Source organism: Schistocerca serialis, chromosome 8, assembly GCF_023864345.2.
Source record: "Schistocerca serialis cubense isolate TAMUIC-IGC-003099 chromosome 8, iqSchSeri2.2, whole genome shotgun sequence".
Lineage (NCBI taxonomy): Eukaryota > Metazoa > Arthropoda > Insecta > Orthoptera > Acrididae > Schistocerca > Schistocerca serialis.
This window is the reverse complement of record NC_064645.1, coordinates 607,376,371-607,394,343: the sequence shown is the minus strand read 5'-3', so window position 1 is coordinate 607,394,343 and position 17,973 is coordinate 607,376,371. Positions and strand designations below refer to the sequence as shown.

Below are 17,973 nucleotides of genomic sequence, written 5' to 3'. Positions count from 1 at the left end.
TGTTCGAATCCTGCCTCGGGCATGGATGTGTGTGATGTCCTTAGGTTAGTTAGGTTTAAGTAGTTCTAAGTTCAAGGGGACTGATGACCTCAGAAGTTAAGTCCCATAGTGCTCAGAGCCATTTGAACCATTTGAACACAGCCTTTGTCTTATATGTCTGTTATCTGCCAGGTTTTTTGCTGCTTTGACAACTCTTTTAAATGTAATTTTATAGAGTCTAACATATTCAGTGAAATCAGTGTTAGTGAAATCAGTGTCTTTTTTATATTTTAATTATCTGAGCAGTTGCTTTTTCTTCGCAGACATGTTGTAATTCAATAACATTCTTCAATCTGATTGAAATTAATCAGTTGGCTTGGACAATCACCATTAGCCTATTAACCAGGGTTTCAATCCTGTGGCTTGTAATGGATCTGGGAGATGTTATTTTTTTTACCGTATTTGTCGATACTGAATTGAAAATGTTTTCTTATATTTTTGTCAGAATTTATTATAATTTGTCTTATTATATGTTAATTTACTTCTGTTTTTGAGAGTAAAAGCATATTGATTACTATTAGAAAATGTATCGAAGAATAGCAAAGAGACTGATTACAAATGGAAACTTGTGAATTGTGTAAAATATCTTTGACGTTGGAGTAGTCTTTGACTATAGTCAGTCCGAGTTGGAAGCTAACTCTTGGTGCGTGTTGACGGAAGAACAATGTGAAGGTCGCAGTCATAAATAATTTTGAATTATGTTACTATTATTTTTGTATTAACTAAAAAGAAGAATCTACATTTGAAGAAACTGTATTTGAAACACCAAAATGAGAGAAACACGTGGAACCACGTCATTTTCTGCAGCCGACAACGATGCATTGTGGAATCATACTTAGACAACTGAAGCCAAGACTTATATTTGCTTGCAAACATCTAATGGAAAAGGTACTGTCACGAAATATGGCAAATTTAAGTTTATAAAAAAAATAGTGACCATATTTTCAACTTGTGTAATAGCCGGGATGCCATATTTCAACTGGGGACTGTATGTAGCCGGGATATTGTGTTCACGAGATCTTCAACAGTGCTACGAGGAAGAAAATTTTTGTGTGTTAATACCAGTTTCCTCAGAATGTGTGTTACAGTGTTTGTGTTCATAGGGAAGTAAAAGTTTTGGAGAAGAAATGTTTCGGCAAAAAATATAATTTTCGACAGAAGAAAATACTTCAAGAATTTTGGTCAACAATCACATGGATGGAAAACGTGGTTTTGCAACCGTAGAAGAGTGTTCCAGATAAGTCACGAAACCCTCGTATTTTGTTAAAACAATATTTTTATCTTGTTTTATATTGTTGTGTATAAATTTTTGTTCTTCACAATGACTTATGAGATTTTCGAGAGTATTGTGCCTAAAGTAGAAAGTAGTAATTAAATAGACTTCGAACATCAGGACAGGTCAAATGAAAGAGAAAGAACCGATCAATTTGATTTAAAAAGTTTTCTTGTAAATTTCTCGAAAGAAATTAAACAATCATTTGACGACAATAAGACTTACTGGGATGAAAAAATTGATAACATTTTGTTGCAAGTCCAAGCAGTCAATACCCAAGTGGGTGAGCTTTCGAACAGAGTTGGCAGTGTTGAGGAAAAAATTGAATCTGTGGAAGCAAAAGTAAATGAAATTGATGTTAAATTGAGCGGTGAAATTAATACTGTAAAAAATGAGTTACTGGTAGATAGGGAAAGAAATTTGATTGATTTTAATGAGATAAAAGGGGAAATTAAAAATTTGGATGAGAATACAAAAGTTTTAGTTAAAAATGTACAACAAGAAACTGACAATCGTTTGGTTACTCTAGAAGAAAAAGTAGAATGCAATGATTTGAAAAACAAAAAATCTGTCAAAGAACTTAGCGAAAAAATTGTAAGTTTTGACATTGAATTTCAAAGCAAAAATTACAATGTCAACACGTGTAATCTTATATCCAATATTCCAGTGAAGCACTTTTCGGTAGATGGACCCTTACATCCCGTTGATTTTATGCAGTATTGTAAGGATTGTTTTTTACCTCACTCACCAGATGAAATAAAAATTAAATTTGTGAAAAAATTCTTGGAAGGGGAAGCTTTGACTTGGGCAAACCAGATTGTAACTTTGGGGATGACCTTTTCAGAATTTGAATCAAAATTTTTGGAAAAATTTTGGGATGATCTTAAACAAACTAGAATCAAAAGTGAATTTTTGAATGGGCGAAACTATAGGGAATCAGATGGGAACATGAAACACTTTTGCAAAAGTGAACTTCAAAAACTTATTCATTTAACAAGACCTTTGGATGACTTGATCAAAATTGATACCTTAAAGAGAAGATTGCCATCAGCAATGCAGTTGAGTTTAGTTCATTGTCCTGATAGTAATGTAGAGCAGTTTCTCAATTATATTGAAAAGTTGGATAGGGTAACAACACGAACACACAGTGGGTTTACTCAGAAAGGTAATGGTCAAAATTGGGGAAATGACAACTTTCAAAAAAGGGAACAAAACAATTATCATGGCGTCAGTCAAAATTCAGGGGGATATAACAATTTTGAAAAGAAGGACCATAATTTTTATCCAAAACAAGAACAACATTTTTGCGTTAATAATCAACAAAATAGAGAACACTTTAGGGATCAAAATCACAGAAATTTTGATAGAGGTCAGTACAATAGAAACTACCAACAATCAGGTAATGTTTGGCATAGGAATGGGATCAGAAATGTTGATCAGAGACATTGGCAGAACCATAATCAGCAGTTCAAACAGGAACCGGAAATAAAAAATGAGTAGACGCCCCCTTGAAGGTCCGCAAGGTTGAGGCAGAAGGCGAGCATGATGAAAGGACCAATGGATGTGACTATCATAAACCCAAACAGGTCAGTTCCAAACCTAAGCTATCACATGAGGTCATTAGTTGTTACTTATTGAAGAAATTTCAAGAGGAAAATAATAATGATAAAGATAACATTTTCAATACACAAGAACATACAGTAGATAAAAGTAATTGTGATTCATTTAATTTAACTGAGTTTTACACTTGGGCAGAAAAGAAAAACACTTTGTCGGGTGATGTAATTTGCAGTAGTTCAGAGATGTGTGTGAATGAAAGAGAGAATGCATGCTGTGAGAATGAAAATGTTAGTGAAAGGGATCTGGTAACTTTAGAAAGGGGAAATAATATTTTGGGGGATAATTTGAATGTGTATGACCTGAATATGTGTAATGATAATGATGTTGTTGATAAAGTTGATAATGATGGTAATGGTATTGATGATGATGTTGAGGAAAGGTATTTCATTAGTTTAAATAGGGAGTTGGGTATACACATGGTTGAAAATGGATTAAATAGTGAGAATATTATAGAAATTCCCAGGGATGTTACCAGGATGAATAAAGCTCACAAGCTGGATGTATGTGAAAGTGTGAATTTAGATGTTGTTGGTAAAGAATCTGACTACACAAATAACGATGACACATGTATAACTTCTAACCTAAGTGAAACTTTTACAGATACTAATGATACACACACATTTCTTATGAATATATGGCTGAACAGTGAAACTATTTCTTTTGACAAGAACTTTAGAAAGATGCTTATTAATGTATGTGAAACTGTATGTCCTGAGTGGTGGAAAAAGATGAGATATTTTATTTTTGAAAAGCTGAAGGATAAGTACTTCAGTAGGATACAATGTGATTTGGATGAAAATTCTTGGCTATTTGAGATAATAGAGAGTACTCATGACAATTTTGTATCTTGTGCAAATTTTATAACTGTGACAAATAATACATGTAATGATATACCATATGATTCTGATAAGTATAGGTTCGGGGAAATTGAAAGTGATTTATTACATGAGGATACAGGTTCTGAGAAAAGTGATCAATTTTGCAGTCCTTATATAAAAGTTCAAATTGGGTCATGGATTGGTAAATGTTTAATTGATACAGGAAGTGAGATCTTGGGAATATCTGAAAGGTTAAGCAAGAAATTGAAAGTGGGGAAAGATTATGTTGAAATGCCAGTTGTTGGGGTAAAGATAAAAGGTGCTACTGGGAAGAGCAGTAAATTGGTAAAAAGCCAGGCTTTAGTGACATTTTTAATTGAAGGCAAGTTGTTCACACATGGATGTTTTGTAATTCAGGAATTTAATGAGGATTTTCTTTTGGGTATGAATTGGATAGTAAAAGTAAATACAGCATTTGATTGGGTTGGAAGAAAACTTTAGATAGAAATTAGTGAAAGGGAATACATTCAGACAAATTTTGTGAACACACTTGGTGATCAGAGTAATGGAAATTTTGACAGTATTAATTTACTAAAAGAAAATAGATTGGAGAATATTGAAATTCATAGATTTGATACTGATGAAGTTGAATTTGGGAATTTAGTGAATTTGAAAATTTCAGAAACACAAAATTTATCTGGGGAGCAAAAACAACAGTTAGAAAATCTGCTGTGGGAATACAGTGATGTTTTTAGTGACATACCTGGTAGGGTAAAGGGTTACCAGTGTGAGCTTCAGGTAAAACCTCATGAACGATTTTTCATAAAACCATACACTATTGCAATATCAAAAAGACCTGCTGTTGAGAAAGAGCTGAAAAAGATGGAAGGATGTAATATAATAGAAAGGAGTATCAGTGCATATAATAATCCTCTAGTAGTAGTTTCGAAAAAAGATGGTGGAGTAAGATTGGTTTTGGACTCTAGACACTTAAACAAAATTTTGTGCAGACAGACAGACCATCGTGAAAATATTGATGAGTTACTCTATAAATTTACAGATATAAAATATATGTCAAGTTTGGATCTAACTTCGGGTTTTCATCAAGTACCACTTTCGGTTAACTCTAGAAAATATACTGCTTTCTTGTACAATGGTAAGAGTTACCAATATTGTGTTGTGCCATTTGGGTTAAATTCTTCTGATTCCGAATTTATAAGAGCTTTGGATCATGTACTGGGGCAAGAACTTGCGTCTAAACTGATAATCTATGTAGATGACATTTTGGTTACAGGGAAAAATTGGGAGGAACATTTTTTGATTTTGAAGTTAGTTTGTGAAAAACTTAGAAAAGGGGTGATGACATTGAAATTAGAGAAATGTAAATTTGCAGTTTCTGAATTAAAATTTTTGGGTCATGTTGTCACAGACAAGGGAATTTTGGCAGATCCAGAAAAACTTAAAGCAATTTCAGAAATTCTTATTCCTAAGACTAAAAAACAATTAAAGTCGTTCTTTGGGTTATGCGGTTATTACCGAAAACATATAAGTGATCAGAGTCTGAATGCACCATGTTTAAGTCAATTACTTAAGAAAAACACTGTTTGGGTTTGGGATAAAAGTTGTCAGGAAGAGTTTGATAAAATTAAGCAAGAGTTGAGGAAGCAACACTTATTACACAGACCTGATTTTAATTTACCATTTTGTTTGAACACTGATAGCAGTAATTATGGGCTTGGAGCAGAGTTATTTCAAGAAAGAGTAGAGAATCGAGTTAAGATACATTGTACCATAGCATTTGCAAGCAGAATATTGCTCAAGCATGAGAAATATTATACAGTCACAGAGAAGGAACTTTTGGCAATTCATTGGGCTTTTACAAAATTTAGAATTTACCTTATTGGACATAAAACCATAGTATTTTCGGATCACAAAGCTTTGAGTTACTTACAAGAGTGCAAATTATACCACAGTAGATTGACCAGATGGGCAATTTTTCTGCAACAGTTTGACTTTGAAATCAAACACATAAAAGGTTCTGAGAATGTAGTAGCTGACTCACTTTCAAGGTTACCAATTGGGGGAGAAAAGGAGATTTTTGAACAAGAGGAGGAAAAGCAATTTAAAATTAGATACTTGAAAGGGGTGGAAAATGAGAAAACAATTAGAGCTATGTGTAACAAAATTAGAAAAAATCAAAATTTGGATCAGAGTTGGAAATTAATCAAAGATTGTTTAGGCAAGAAGGGGTATGAGAAACTTGATAAATTTTACAAATTACATAAGGGGATTTTATTTCGGAGAACAGATGTAGATTCTGATAATTGGAAACTGTGTTGGCCAGAGGCAGATGCTGAAAAGCTGATCATTTACATACATGAAAGTTTTGGTCATTGTGGGATACAGAAGTGCATTCAAAAGATACAAGAAAATGTTTATTTTTACAATATTGGAAAGAAGGTAAGAAAAGAATTGGCAACCTGTGACAAATGTCAGAGAGTTAAAGTGAGCAATCAAAGACGTGGTGGAGAGATGCAAAACATTATTCCGGAAAAACCTTTAGATCTTATCGCAGTGGACTTATATGGAATGTTACCAAAGAGTAAAGGTGGTCACTGTTACATATTTGTTATGGTAGACGTATTTTCAAAATTAATTAAACTGTATCCAGTGAAAAAAGCTACTAGCCATGAAATTATAATAAAAATTGAAAGAGATTATTTCGCACAGGTGGGTAAACCAAAAGCTATATTATCAGATAATGGTTCACAGTTCACCTCAAAAAATTTGGAAAAAGTTTATTGAAAGATCAAAATTGAAGCATATACTTATATCTGTTTATTCTCCGTCGACCAATCCTGCAGAAAGATATATGAGGGAAATTGGGAGACTTTGTAGAACCTATTGTAGCCATAAACATCCAACTTGGTTTGAGCACATTCGAAATTTTGAAGATATTATGAATAGCCTACAACATAGTTCCACAGGATTTTCACCACATGAGATTATGTTTAATATTAGACCTCCAAATCTTATATCAGAACTTATTGAATTTCCTACATGTACACCTTTAACTATGCAAGAGAGAGATGATATTGTCAGGGAAACTATGAGGAAACAAGGGGAAAAGAGGAATAAAAGACATAACAATAGGGTAAGATTAACCACTTTTAAAATTGGGGATCTTGTTCTGGTCAAATCTCATGAAAAATCAAAAATGTTAACTTCAGAAATTAAAAAATTCTTTGATATCTATATTGGGCCGTTTGAAGTCATAGAAAATCCACACCCTAATGCTTATCGTTTGGTGTATCCTAAGTCAAAGAAATTATTTGGTCTCAGGAATGTTGTGTCTTTAAAACTGTATAAACAGAAATCATAATTTCAAAATTTAAATAATCTATTATCATCTAAAACAAAAGTCCTCCACTGGAATATGCTTGTTAGAACAAAACTACCTGTACAACCAAGTATGTATATTTGCATGTATAAATTAATAATTTGAAGTCACATGTTAATTGAAACTCATGAAAAAACACTGATGTAACAAAGAATGAGAGAAAGATTTATTTTTACTTTTTTACAAAAAAAAAGTCTCCCTAGTGAGCATTTCTGAATTTTTCTAATTTTGGAAGCTAAGTCTTCCCTGTGGGTGAAGGCATGCATGTGAGGACATGCATGCAAAGCTATAAGTTTCAAAACCAATTTTAGATAAAGCCTCATGATATATGAGCAGTTTATTGTTGTTTATACTGATGTTGTGGGGAGCAAAAGTACTCTTCACAAGAATGTGACTTGTAGTAATATTGTAGTAGAGAGGCAAGTGTATATAAACAATTTCAAAAAATTTAGATAATACTGATGTATCTTTAGCTGTACTAAAAGAAGAAAATCATAAGAAAAAAAAAATACAAAAAAAAACATGAGTAAAAAAAAATTTAAAAAGAAAATCATAAGCAAAAAAAAAAAAATATATATATATATATATATATATATATATATATATATATATATATATACAAAAACAAAAAAAACCATGACTAATAAAAAAATATAAAAAATTTAAAAAATCAGAAGTTAAAAAAAAATATATATATATAAAAGGCAAATATAGAGAAAAACACATTACACTATATATGTCCAGTATCATTTTTACTGTACAATATGTAAGCATAATCAAATTAATATTTAAAAAAAAATTAAATCTTATTCTAGGAAATGAGTTTTACCTTTCTATTATTTTCAGTCTGTTTGCTGTATGTTAGAATATTTCTCATGTATGTTTTATACCATGTATATTTGTCATGTCAAATAATTTCTTTACTTGAATTTTTTTTGTGTATGAGATAGATGGGGAAGTATCATTGCAACAACAGCCAGTAACAAGTCCACAGATTCAAAGAGTCCAAATTTGGAAGAGGTTATCAGACTGCATCATTAATGTACTAATTGTGTAATACAGATCCATCACTGAGTGTTGTCGGGATTTTGTTGCATATGTCCATAACAACAAAAGCCCTGGGGAGCAGTTGTAATGGATCTGGGAGATGTTATTTTTTTTACCGTATTTGTCGATACTGAATTGAAAATGTTTTCTTATATTTTTGTCAGAATTTATTATAATTTGTCTTATTATATGTTAATTTACTTCTGTTTTTGAGAGTAAAAGCATATTGATTACTATTAGAAAATGTATCGAAGAATAGCAAAGAGACTGATTACAAATGGAAACTTGTGAATTGTGTAAAATATCTTTGACGTTGGAGTAGTCTTTGACTATAGTCAGTCCGAGTCGGAAGCTAACTCTTGGTGTGTGTTGACGGAAGAACAATGTGAAGGTCGCAGTCATAAATAATTTTGAATTATGTTACTATTATTTTTGTATTAACTAAAAAGAAGAATCTACATTTGAAGAAACTGTATTTGAAACACCAAAATGAGAGAAACACGTGGAACCACGTCATTTTCTGCAGCCGACAACGATGCATTGTGGAATCATACTTAGACAACTGAAGCCAAGACTTATATTTGCTTGCAAACGTCTAATGGAAAAGGTACTGTCACGAAATATGGCAAATTTAAGTTTATAAAAAAAATAGTGAGCATATTTTCAACTTGTGTAATAGCCGGGATGCCGTATTTCAGGCTGCCCCAAAGTTGGAGTGGTCACCTCCAGCCCAGCAAGGCTTCATGCAAGTCAAGAACCAACTATCAAACTTCTGGACATCAGTCTTCCTCAGTCACCTGGAGAAAACTAAATCAAATCACACATAGGGCAGGCAGAACAGTCACTACTCTCTACAATTGGGAATGGTGAAACTATTCAAACTGTGACAGTAGCAAATGGTGCCAACAATGACATATACCTACAAAACCTACATCAGTGTAGCTCTAAAGTAATTGAGTGGTTGGAAAACATGAACATTGATCTTTCATTTTTTTTCCTTTTATTTATTTAACAGATTTCTTACAATTTCTTTGTTTATAATTGTTTATAGCACCAAATTCGAAATAAATTACAACAAAGATTCAACCACAAAAGAAAAAAAAAGGAAGATTTTGGTGTGTTTCTGCTCCTCTATATTTTTTCATAGGCTACAGACACACTGACACTGACACTGGAGATGTCCACTGACTACCAAAATCGGTCGTTTTTTTCAAATCAGTATGTCAGTAGGCGTGTTGTCTCAGTGCAGCGGATCTCACTGCCCAAACATATAAACTTCAGATGATAAACAGAGAAATTCAAATCAGTCTGTTTTCTTCAATCAAATTGCTTGACATATCCCCACACAAAACACAGTGTGAGAAATTTGAGAAATGTAATAACAGGGATACATCTTGGAATCTATAGTCTGGAATTGCTGCATGACAGGAAGCAAGTTTAGAACAACTTAAAAATTTAATAATAATTAATTAATCATTATCTTATATTACATTATGTATGCTTTGTGGGTGTCTAGCCATTTCAGCCTCATGTCTGCACCTAATGCAGCATGTCATCCACAACACAGGTAATATCTGTATCCAAAATTTTAGGCCCACATTATACCCCCAAAAAGTTAGGTCTTTAAGTGAGAAATATGGCGTATGTCAATTTTGATGCTTAAAGTTACTGTAGTGGATCTTTTTTAGGTTGTGGTTGGTTGACATTCACTATCTAAGAATTATTACTATTCCTTTCTGGTGTTTTTATGCCAGCAGGGCGGTGATTCAGTTATATGAGGTAGTTTGCAAATGTGTTTCCACTTTTCGGTGCTTTGGATGTTCAGAGTATCTTATTTTAAAAGGCATGTTTGTCTTTCACCCATATGCTGAATGACAGTCATTGAAGACTAACTGACATAAATGCGTTTTGCTGAATTTGTTCGAAGTTATGCAGAGTGTAATGTTGCTTTTCAATGTCCATGAATCATCTCACATATGTAATAGAATGTCTCTCATGTATTCACAAAACTTCTCTGGTTATTTGAATAACTTCAGGAGAGAGTTTACAGTACTTGCAACACTTACTTCCGCACACTTACTTCCACACACAGAAGTGTCATGCCATCCATCCTGCCCAAGTAGGTTAAAATAGATTCTAAGCTAACCTATCCTAACTAAACCTAATCTCCTTGATCCCACCAAAAACTGATGAAGGAGATTGGATGTACTGTAACCAAGCTGTTGGAGAATGTAATCAGACCAGGTTGGGTGACAGAATCTGATAGCCACTGTCAGTGTCATGTGACTGCAGCTTTATTATATTGATTGGCAAGGACATTACTTTTTTGCTCAAATTATCATTTTGCTTGCATCATTACTCCCATCTGAGGAATAAACATGGACTTCATTAGTTAAAGTATTTCCTGTCTCTTCCCATCACAAAATCTCATCATCTTCTTGCCTAAGTTTTTATTAAATTATTCTATCAATGTTTTCTTAGATTTGATACATTGTTTCTCCATTTCTAAATTAATTCCATCCCATATAATATCCTCGCTGATGTCAGTTTATCTCCTGCAACTTCATGTAGTCAGCTGTTCTTAAATTGCAACACAAGGGAAAAGATGAGAATTGTTTTGGTCAGAAATGATATGTTCTTTCAGATATAGTCACAAAATTTTCAGTTGCCTGTTACTAAAAATGTTATTTTTTTTATCAGAATATTGATTTAAGGCATGAAACTTTCTTTTCATTCAGATTCACTCTACATAAAAGGATGGGTGACTGGAGATTAGTCCCTGTCAACAATGAAGACATTAAACATGGAGCACAAGCTTGGATGCAGGATGTATGAGAATGAAATCAGCTGTGTTCATTCTCCACAACACCTAGATTTGGATGACTGGACAAAGATCTGAACCCCAATCCTGCCAAATTCAATATAAATCACCATCTACTCAGTAATCTGGTGCAGGCCTACTTGAATTTTTCTGTTAAGGTTTCTGTTTCAAGCTCTTTACACTTGCTTCCAGTAATCAACTTACTGACCTGTATCATCACGACATCATACATAAGTAGTATATCTGCTTTGCATTCCACGAAACCTTTCTTGCAATACAAACAGTTTTTTGCAATTTATACATTCTGTCACTCCTAGTTTTGTGATTTAATTCTGTGGGTTGGATAATTTTTTTCCAAGCTGTTTCAATTCACGATTTTTCTGCTAAAAGTGAGTTACCATTCTAATACCGGTTCCCAACAGATCACGGAAGTTAAGCGCTGTCGGGCTGGGCTAGCACTTGGATGGGTGACCATCCAGTCTGCCGAGCGCTGTTGGCTAGCGGGGTGCAGTCAGCCCTTGTGAGGCAAACTGAGGAGCTACTTGATTGAAAAGTAGCAGCTCCTGTCTCGTAAACTGACATACGGCTGGGAGAGAGGTGTGCTGACCACATGCCCCTCCATATCCACATCCAGTGTCGCCTGTGGGCTGAGGATGACATGGCGCCCAGTCAGTACTGTTGGGCCTTCCAAGGCCTGTTCGGATGGAGTTCAGTTTTAGAGTTACTATTCGCTAGTCATCAACACAATGTAGAGATTCCATTTGGTTCTCTGTCTGCAGTGCAGCAGTGTTCAGTATAACTGTTTATCCAGCTGATCATAAGAAAGTTGCAAAGCAAGCTTAATTAGAGATTTGATCACTGTCAAAGCCAACTTTAGTTCACTAATCTAAGAAAAAATTCTAAGTTTTGGTCGTAGGTAAATCCAGCACACACATCAAAATTATCTACATAGTTGCACCACGCTCATACTTGTAAGATTATTGACCTTAATGTCTCACGATATGTTTTCTTTTTTTTTTTCAGTTGATTACCAAGATGACAATGTCATTGTTTGGATTTCAACAATGCACATTTATATTCATAAAAGATACTCATACTGATCAGCTTGCAATTATTGAAATCCATCATCTTTACAAAACGCATCAGTTATCTACAAAGACTTCAAGGAATCTAACTTAAATAAATAAAGGAAAATCCAGGATGGAATGTAACATACTCGTCCATCCTTACACAACCCCTGCTCCCACCCTTACCTCATGGCTCATACCCCTGCAATAGACCTAGATGCAAGACCTGTCCCATACATCCTGCTACCACCACCTACTACAGTCCGGTCACTAAAATTACCTATCACATCAAAGGCAGGGCTACCTGTGAAAGCAGTCATGTGATCTACAAGCTAAGCTGCAACCACTGTGCTGCATTCTATGTAGGCATGACAACCAACAAGCTGTCTGTTCGCATGAATGGCCACCCACAAACTGTGGCCAAAAAACAAGTGGACCACCATGTAACTGAACACGCTGCCAAACATAATACCCCTCATCTCAATGACTGGTTCACAGCCTGTGCCATATGGATCCTTCCTGCCAACACCAGCTTTTCTGAATTGTGCAGGTGGGAACTTTCCCTGCAATACATCCTACGTTCCCGTAACCCTCCTGGCCTCAACCTTCGTTTGTCACTGTCCTCACCCATCCAGCCCCCTCCCTATTCCCATTCTAGCACTACACAGCCGTCATTTCACCACCACACCCAGTGTTTTAATTTCTTTTATTTTTATTTCTCTCCTTCCTACTACTTGCCCCCTCCCCCCTCCACACCTTCTCTCCTACCCTCCGTCTAAACTGCAACACTTCACTGTCCACCACTCCCACCATACTACCTCTCCCCCTCCCTGCCTCAGCCTTCTCCTTACCCCACCCAGTCGCCACTTCCATCATGCACTGGTGCTGCTGCTTGCAGTGTAGTTTCAGCTCTCAGAGACTGCAGATGTGTGTGCAAGTTGGGCTTGCATGAGTGTGTGTGTGCATGTGTGTCTACTGCTGACGAAGGCCTTAATGGCCGAAAGCTTCGATTGTGTGAATCTTTTTATTGTGCCTATCGTGGCTCAACATCTCCACTATATTGATAAATAAATAATGGGCATTTTATAATAACTGTTCCACTGATCTGAACGCAGACAACTGACCTCACAGGCAACACTTTTTCATTTGGTACTGAAGTTATTTTGTATTAGTTACTGACTGAATATTCTTAAAGCAGCAATAATGGTAGGTTCTATTTCCTGGAGTGGAGTTTTAGGTATACACTTTTCTCCATACTGTAAAGTTCCATTTTAATGTCACTTTAACCAGCTTCACCCTGACAGACTGAGATGCAAAATGATGGTATATTTAACTGTTATTTTTTTGATCAGAAGTAATATGAAAGTTTTTGTAACTACATGTGTAGTAAAACTTATTTATTTATAATGTTTCATCTAAAAAAAAAAAGAGAGAAAAAAGAAGAAGAAAAAAAAGAAACCAAGCAAGAACAATCTTTGCAGAAGCATGAGGGAAAATGAATGGCAGCAAGTGGACCAGGGAAGCTGGACAGTTGATATGCCATGTGATACACACCAAGTAAATGCAAAGAGCATGGCTGTAGCAGCATATAGGAGGAAAAACACCTCAGAAAATTACCAAAATACATCTGAAAGGTACTCCTCAGTGTTGTTAACAAGTACACAATTAAAGCTCACATGACTGGCAAATTTCAGTCCTATAGAAAATTTTCAAGTACGATTGATGACAATATATTGTAATATTATCAGACTATTAAATGGCAGGCATAGTGGATTGGAGACCAAGCACGTAACATGCAAATTAAAACCAGAAAGTTTACTGATAATAAATTATCAATTTTGCAGTATGACTGTAATGGAAATAATAATTATTCATTCCATTTTGAGTACGACGGAGACAGAGAACTGTGAGAAAGATCACATTCATCGCGAAGAAATGAAGCCTGCTGCTTTTGCAAATCCTGCTGCTTTTGCTACACAACCAGAAGGCTTCTATAATGTGAATACAGTGGAAGTAAAATAGACGTACAGAGTATTTCAATGAGCTGGGGAATTAATTAGTTTTGCAAAGGTATAGATTAATAAGCAGCAGTGCAGGCCTGAACTTGGTAAAAGATATTTTGTTTGGTAGTTACAGTGGCAGACACAAGTACAATTTATTTTTTGTCTTTTAAACTGAATGTCAAGTTGGCGGTACAACCAGATGTCTTATGTGATTACTTTGCTGTAATCAGAAATAGAATGTCCAGTGAGACATAAAATGGAATCTATAACTCCTGTTATTTAGTAGCATGAGGTGTTTACTGAAGTGAAACTAATTTTTGTGTAAATTTGTGGTGCACAACACTGCACTGAAGTAGTAACTCTAACTAGAGTGTTTTTCTTTTTTTTTTTCCCTCTCCTGGCAAAGCAAAAATAACAACGAATCTCACTATTGTGTAGCAGCTGGCATGTAATAATAGCTTATTCTTTCACACAGTCAAATTTAAAAGCAGTAATAGCCAAAGAATTTCTATGGAAAAAAACAGGGAATGAATACTTTGATCATACTAAAACATAAATCAATATATTTTACTGTCAGATTATTTATGTTGCTTGCAGTGCATCCAATGGCAACAGTATCGCATACTTCGAACTTGGACGAAGCACAAGAAAAATAATTTCTGCGTTTACATGCATGCATGTCTGCCTGCCTGCCTGGACGCACGCATGCATGAATGCGCGCACGCGCCCACACACACCCACACTACTACTACTACTACTACTACTATTACTACTACTTCTTCTTCTTCTTAATTCGAGCAATGTTTACAAAAATGAATTCCTTAGTTTAAGATGATTAACTCTTGCAACATAAATGAAATCTGGATAATGTACTGAGGTAAATAGTATTGCATCCTAAGATGAAGTTTATTTCTGTGCATACAGACTAGCTGGATGTTACTTCCATCAGAAGCATGATTTTTGTCTGTACTTTTTGTGTTACTATTAGAGTAGTGAGAGACTCTAATAACCACACTGAACTACTGATGGGTTTCAGAGTAACAAACGTGTATTTAAACCAAGCATCTTTGGTTGCTCAGTAGTGCATTGATTAAGCCACAGTGTGTGTTGAAATTACATAACACACCTCATGTAATTATCAGCTTTTCTTAAAAGGGCTGTTAGCAGAAGTACAAGGGATTTTACAGTGTTTTCTAGTAAAGCCCATCAAGAATTTTATAGAAACCAAAATTTTATATTTGAGAGCCTTTCACAATAAAAGTATACAGTTTTGGACACAGTTAATGTAGGACTGGGAGACAGTGTCACTAAATTTTTAAAAGGTTTGCACTCTCAAATTTGAGCAACAATGCAACTGCATGTTTGAGAATTAACATTTCCTGAATTATGAAATTTGGAAAGATGACAAGACATTCTTAACTTGGAAGAGAACCAGGGCTTACAAATTAGGTACGTCAACTTAAAACAAACTGTTATTATTAATGGGGTTGAATTTTTTTATAGATGGTTTCAATGACTCTTAAATTTATAATGTAATTACAGGATCACCATATGTTTTATGTATTTATAACATAGTCTTAATATTTCAAATTTTTTCTGCATGTGAATCGGCTTTCTTGAATTCTACAAGATGTTCTTTAATTAGATGACTGTCTATTCGTCAGCTCTCTTCAGTAATACTTTTGGAAGGCAATGCCAATGGGGAGAATCTTACACAGATTTTACTCTCCACACACTTTTGCAGTGGGTGGATCAGAACATACAATAAGTCTTCCAGTATTACATCTCTGATCTTCTGCCTCACATATTAATAATATCACACACAACTTAATTTTACATGAACATTTAAATGTACATAGGTTAGCTGTTTCCAAACCAATGGCTGAAATTAACTGGAAATTAAACATGTCTCTGCCACCTAGTAATTTGGCACCTGACTATAAGTATTGTTTGTGCAAACACAAAGGACATGGTTTAATATTTAAATACAAATGAGGGACTCTCACTGTACAGGCATAGACATACATTCTAATTCAGAACAGAGCCTGACAAAAATGATAAATTAATTGTAAAAACCATAATGTCACAATTATGATTTATGTGCAGCATACCCAAAGAGTTAGTTGCAGATTCATAAATTTTAAAAATCAGTCTGCACAGCCAACACATCTGGATGGAATACTTATCCATATAGTGTTACCTCAAACAGGAATGAAGATATGGACATGATCATTACACAATTTTTTAACACATGAGCTTTTATTACTTGACTGACCTGTATGTGTCCTCAAATGCACCTGCAAAAGTGTAGCACCCTGAAACTCATGATGACAATGTTCACATGTGTAAGTCTTCTTTCGTATCACCTGACCTGCATGAGCACGTAAATGCTGCCTCAAATTATCTTTCCGACTGAACATTCGCCCACACACCTAAGTAAAAGGCACAGAAATGGGGTAAAGAAACATATTACATGATCTGATAGTGTAAATTTAAAGCTAGATCAGCAACAGTTACCTGACATGGAAAACTTGGCCTTGACTTCCCATCACAGCCTGTTTGTGCAACATGTCGCTCCAAATGATATTTTCTGCTAAAGGTTTTCTGGCAACGTGAACATGAATAGGGTTTCAGACCTATCAAAGAAAAGAAGTACACATCAGGGTTACTTTTCCGCAATACGTTTTCCTGATAAAGGTTCTGTAGTATAAATAATGTTAGCTGTAAACACTTGGTCACATGTGAAATTGTTGGCAATTAATGTCGCAATGACACTGCTGTTATTTGGCAGGTATTTTTTTTCTCCATATGTGAATCTGAATTACTTTACCAAGTGTGATTTGCAGTAATAATACCCTATGCCTAATCCTTAACTATTTGCCTTATTTATTCCATACCAAGTGACACAGCTAAAAACCATACCTATTTCCAAATTTAGCCCACGAAATGCACCAGCAGGGATTACTAGGAACTGAATTCATCAATTATATGTACATTCTTATGTTTTAAGTTTGAGAATACTGAAATAATATCCAATTACATGAAGAAAGATTAGTTTAGTTAGGGCGGAGTATGAAGTTGTTTAGATACATTTTATATCATGTGTGTTTTCTGTGTGTACTTTACTCTAGCTTGTAAAAGGATTACTCTGTGTATTTTATTGTAGCTTGTAAAAGGACTACTCTGAAAGATGGCAACTTTCTTTCTTTTTCAATCTTTTTGTAGGTAACTATTTATGGCTGTCAAGTATTTGAACAAAAGCATTTCAAGCCTCCAGCTGTACATGTACACCTTTATTCTCAACCAGTTTCAGTTTTAGCAACCACCATCATGGAGGATTGAAAAACAAATAAACACAAAAACATGTTTAGTGTTCATGACAAGCTTTTTAGGCACAGGAAACATATGTGTGATGAACGACTGCGTGGAAAGTGCTTGCAGAGAGCTGTACATCCATGGATCAAAAATACACTACATCCAAACAGGATATCACAGCATGACCAATACAACCTTCTCCATAATAGCACACAAACTCTATAACCTTCAAAACACTATGGACACAAAAATATAACAGTATATACTAGACAACTCTTAGCAAGCAGGCTTGCAAAGGTATATATTACAGACTAACTGTCCAAGACAGTACTGCCAAGGATTACAGAAACATATGACAATCTACACTCTAGTGCAGGTTGACAATAAATGTCAGTATTGTAGAAAATGGAGTCCACAACATCGATGCACTACTGAAGTCTGTAGTGACATTTTATCTAATCATAGTGAAATATTTATGAAAATGAAGATTATTAAAATGTCGTTAAACAGATCTTATCAGAATCAAATGGCATTTTTAACACGTGTTAAATCGTAATACTAGTGATATAT

At 34.7% G+C, this 17,973-nt stretch overlaps 1 protein-coding gene across 1 annotated transcript in view; it reads right to left on the bottom strand.

Moving 5' to 3' along the window:
- LOC126416768 (gastrula zinc finger protein XlCGF57.1-like) overlaps positions 1–17,973 on the bottom strand; it is a 252,168-nt gene that overhangs the window by 113,449 nt on the left and 120,746 nt on the right. The window contains exons 7-8 of the mRNA XM_050084613.1: positions 16,606–16,724; positions 16,364–16,520 (exon numbers count right to left, since the gene is read on the bottom strand). Coding sequence (XP_049940570.1) covers positions 16,364–16,520; positions 16,606–16,724 — 276 coding nt within the window. The remainder of the gene's footprint in view (positions 1–16,363; positions 16,521–16,605; positions 16,725–17,973) is intronic.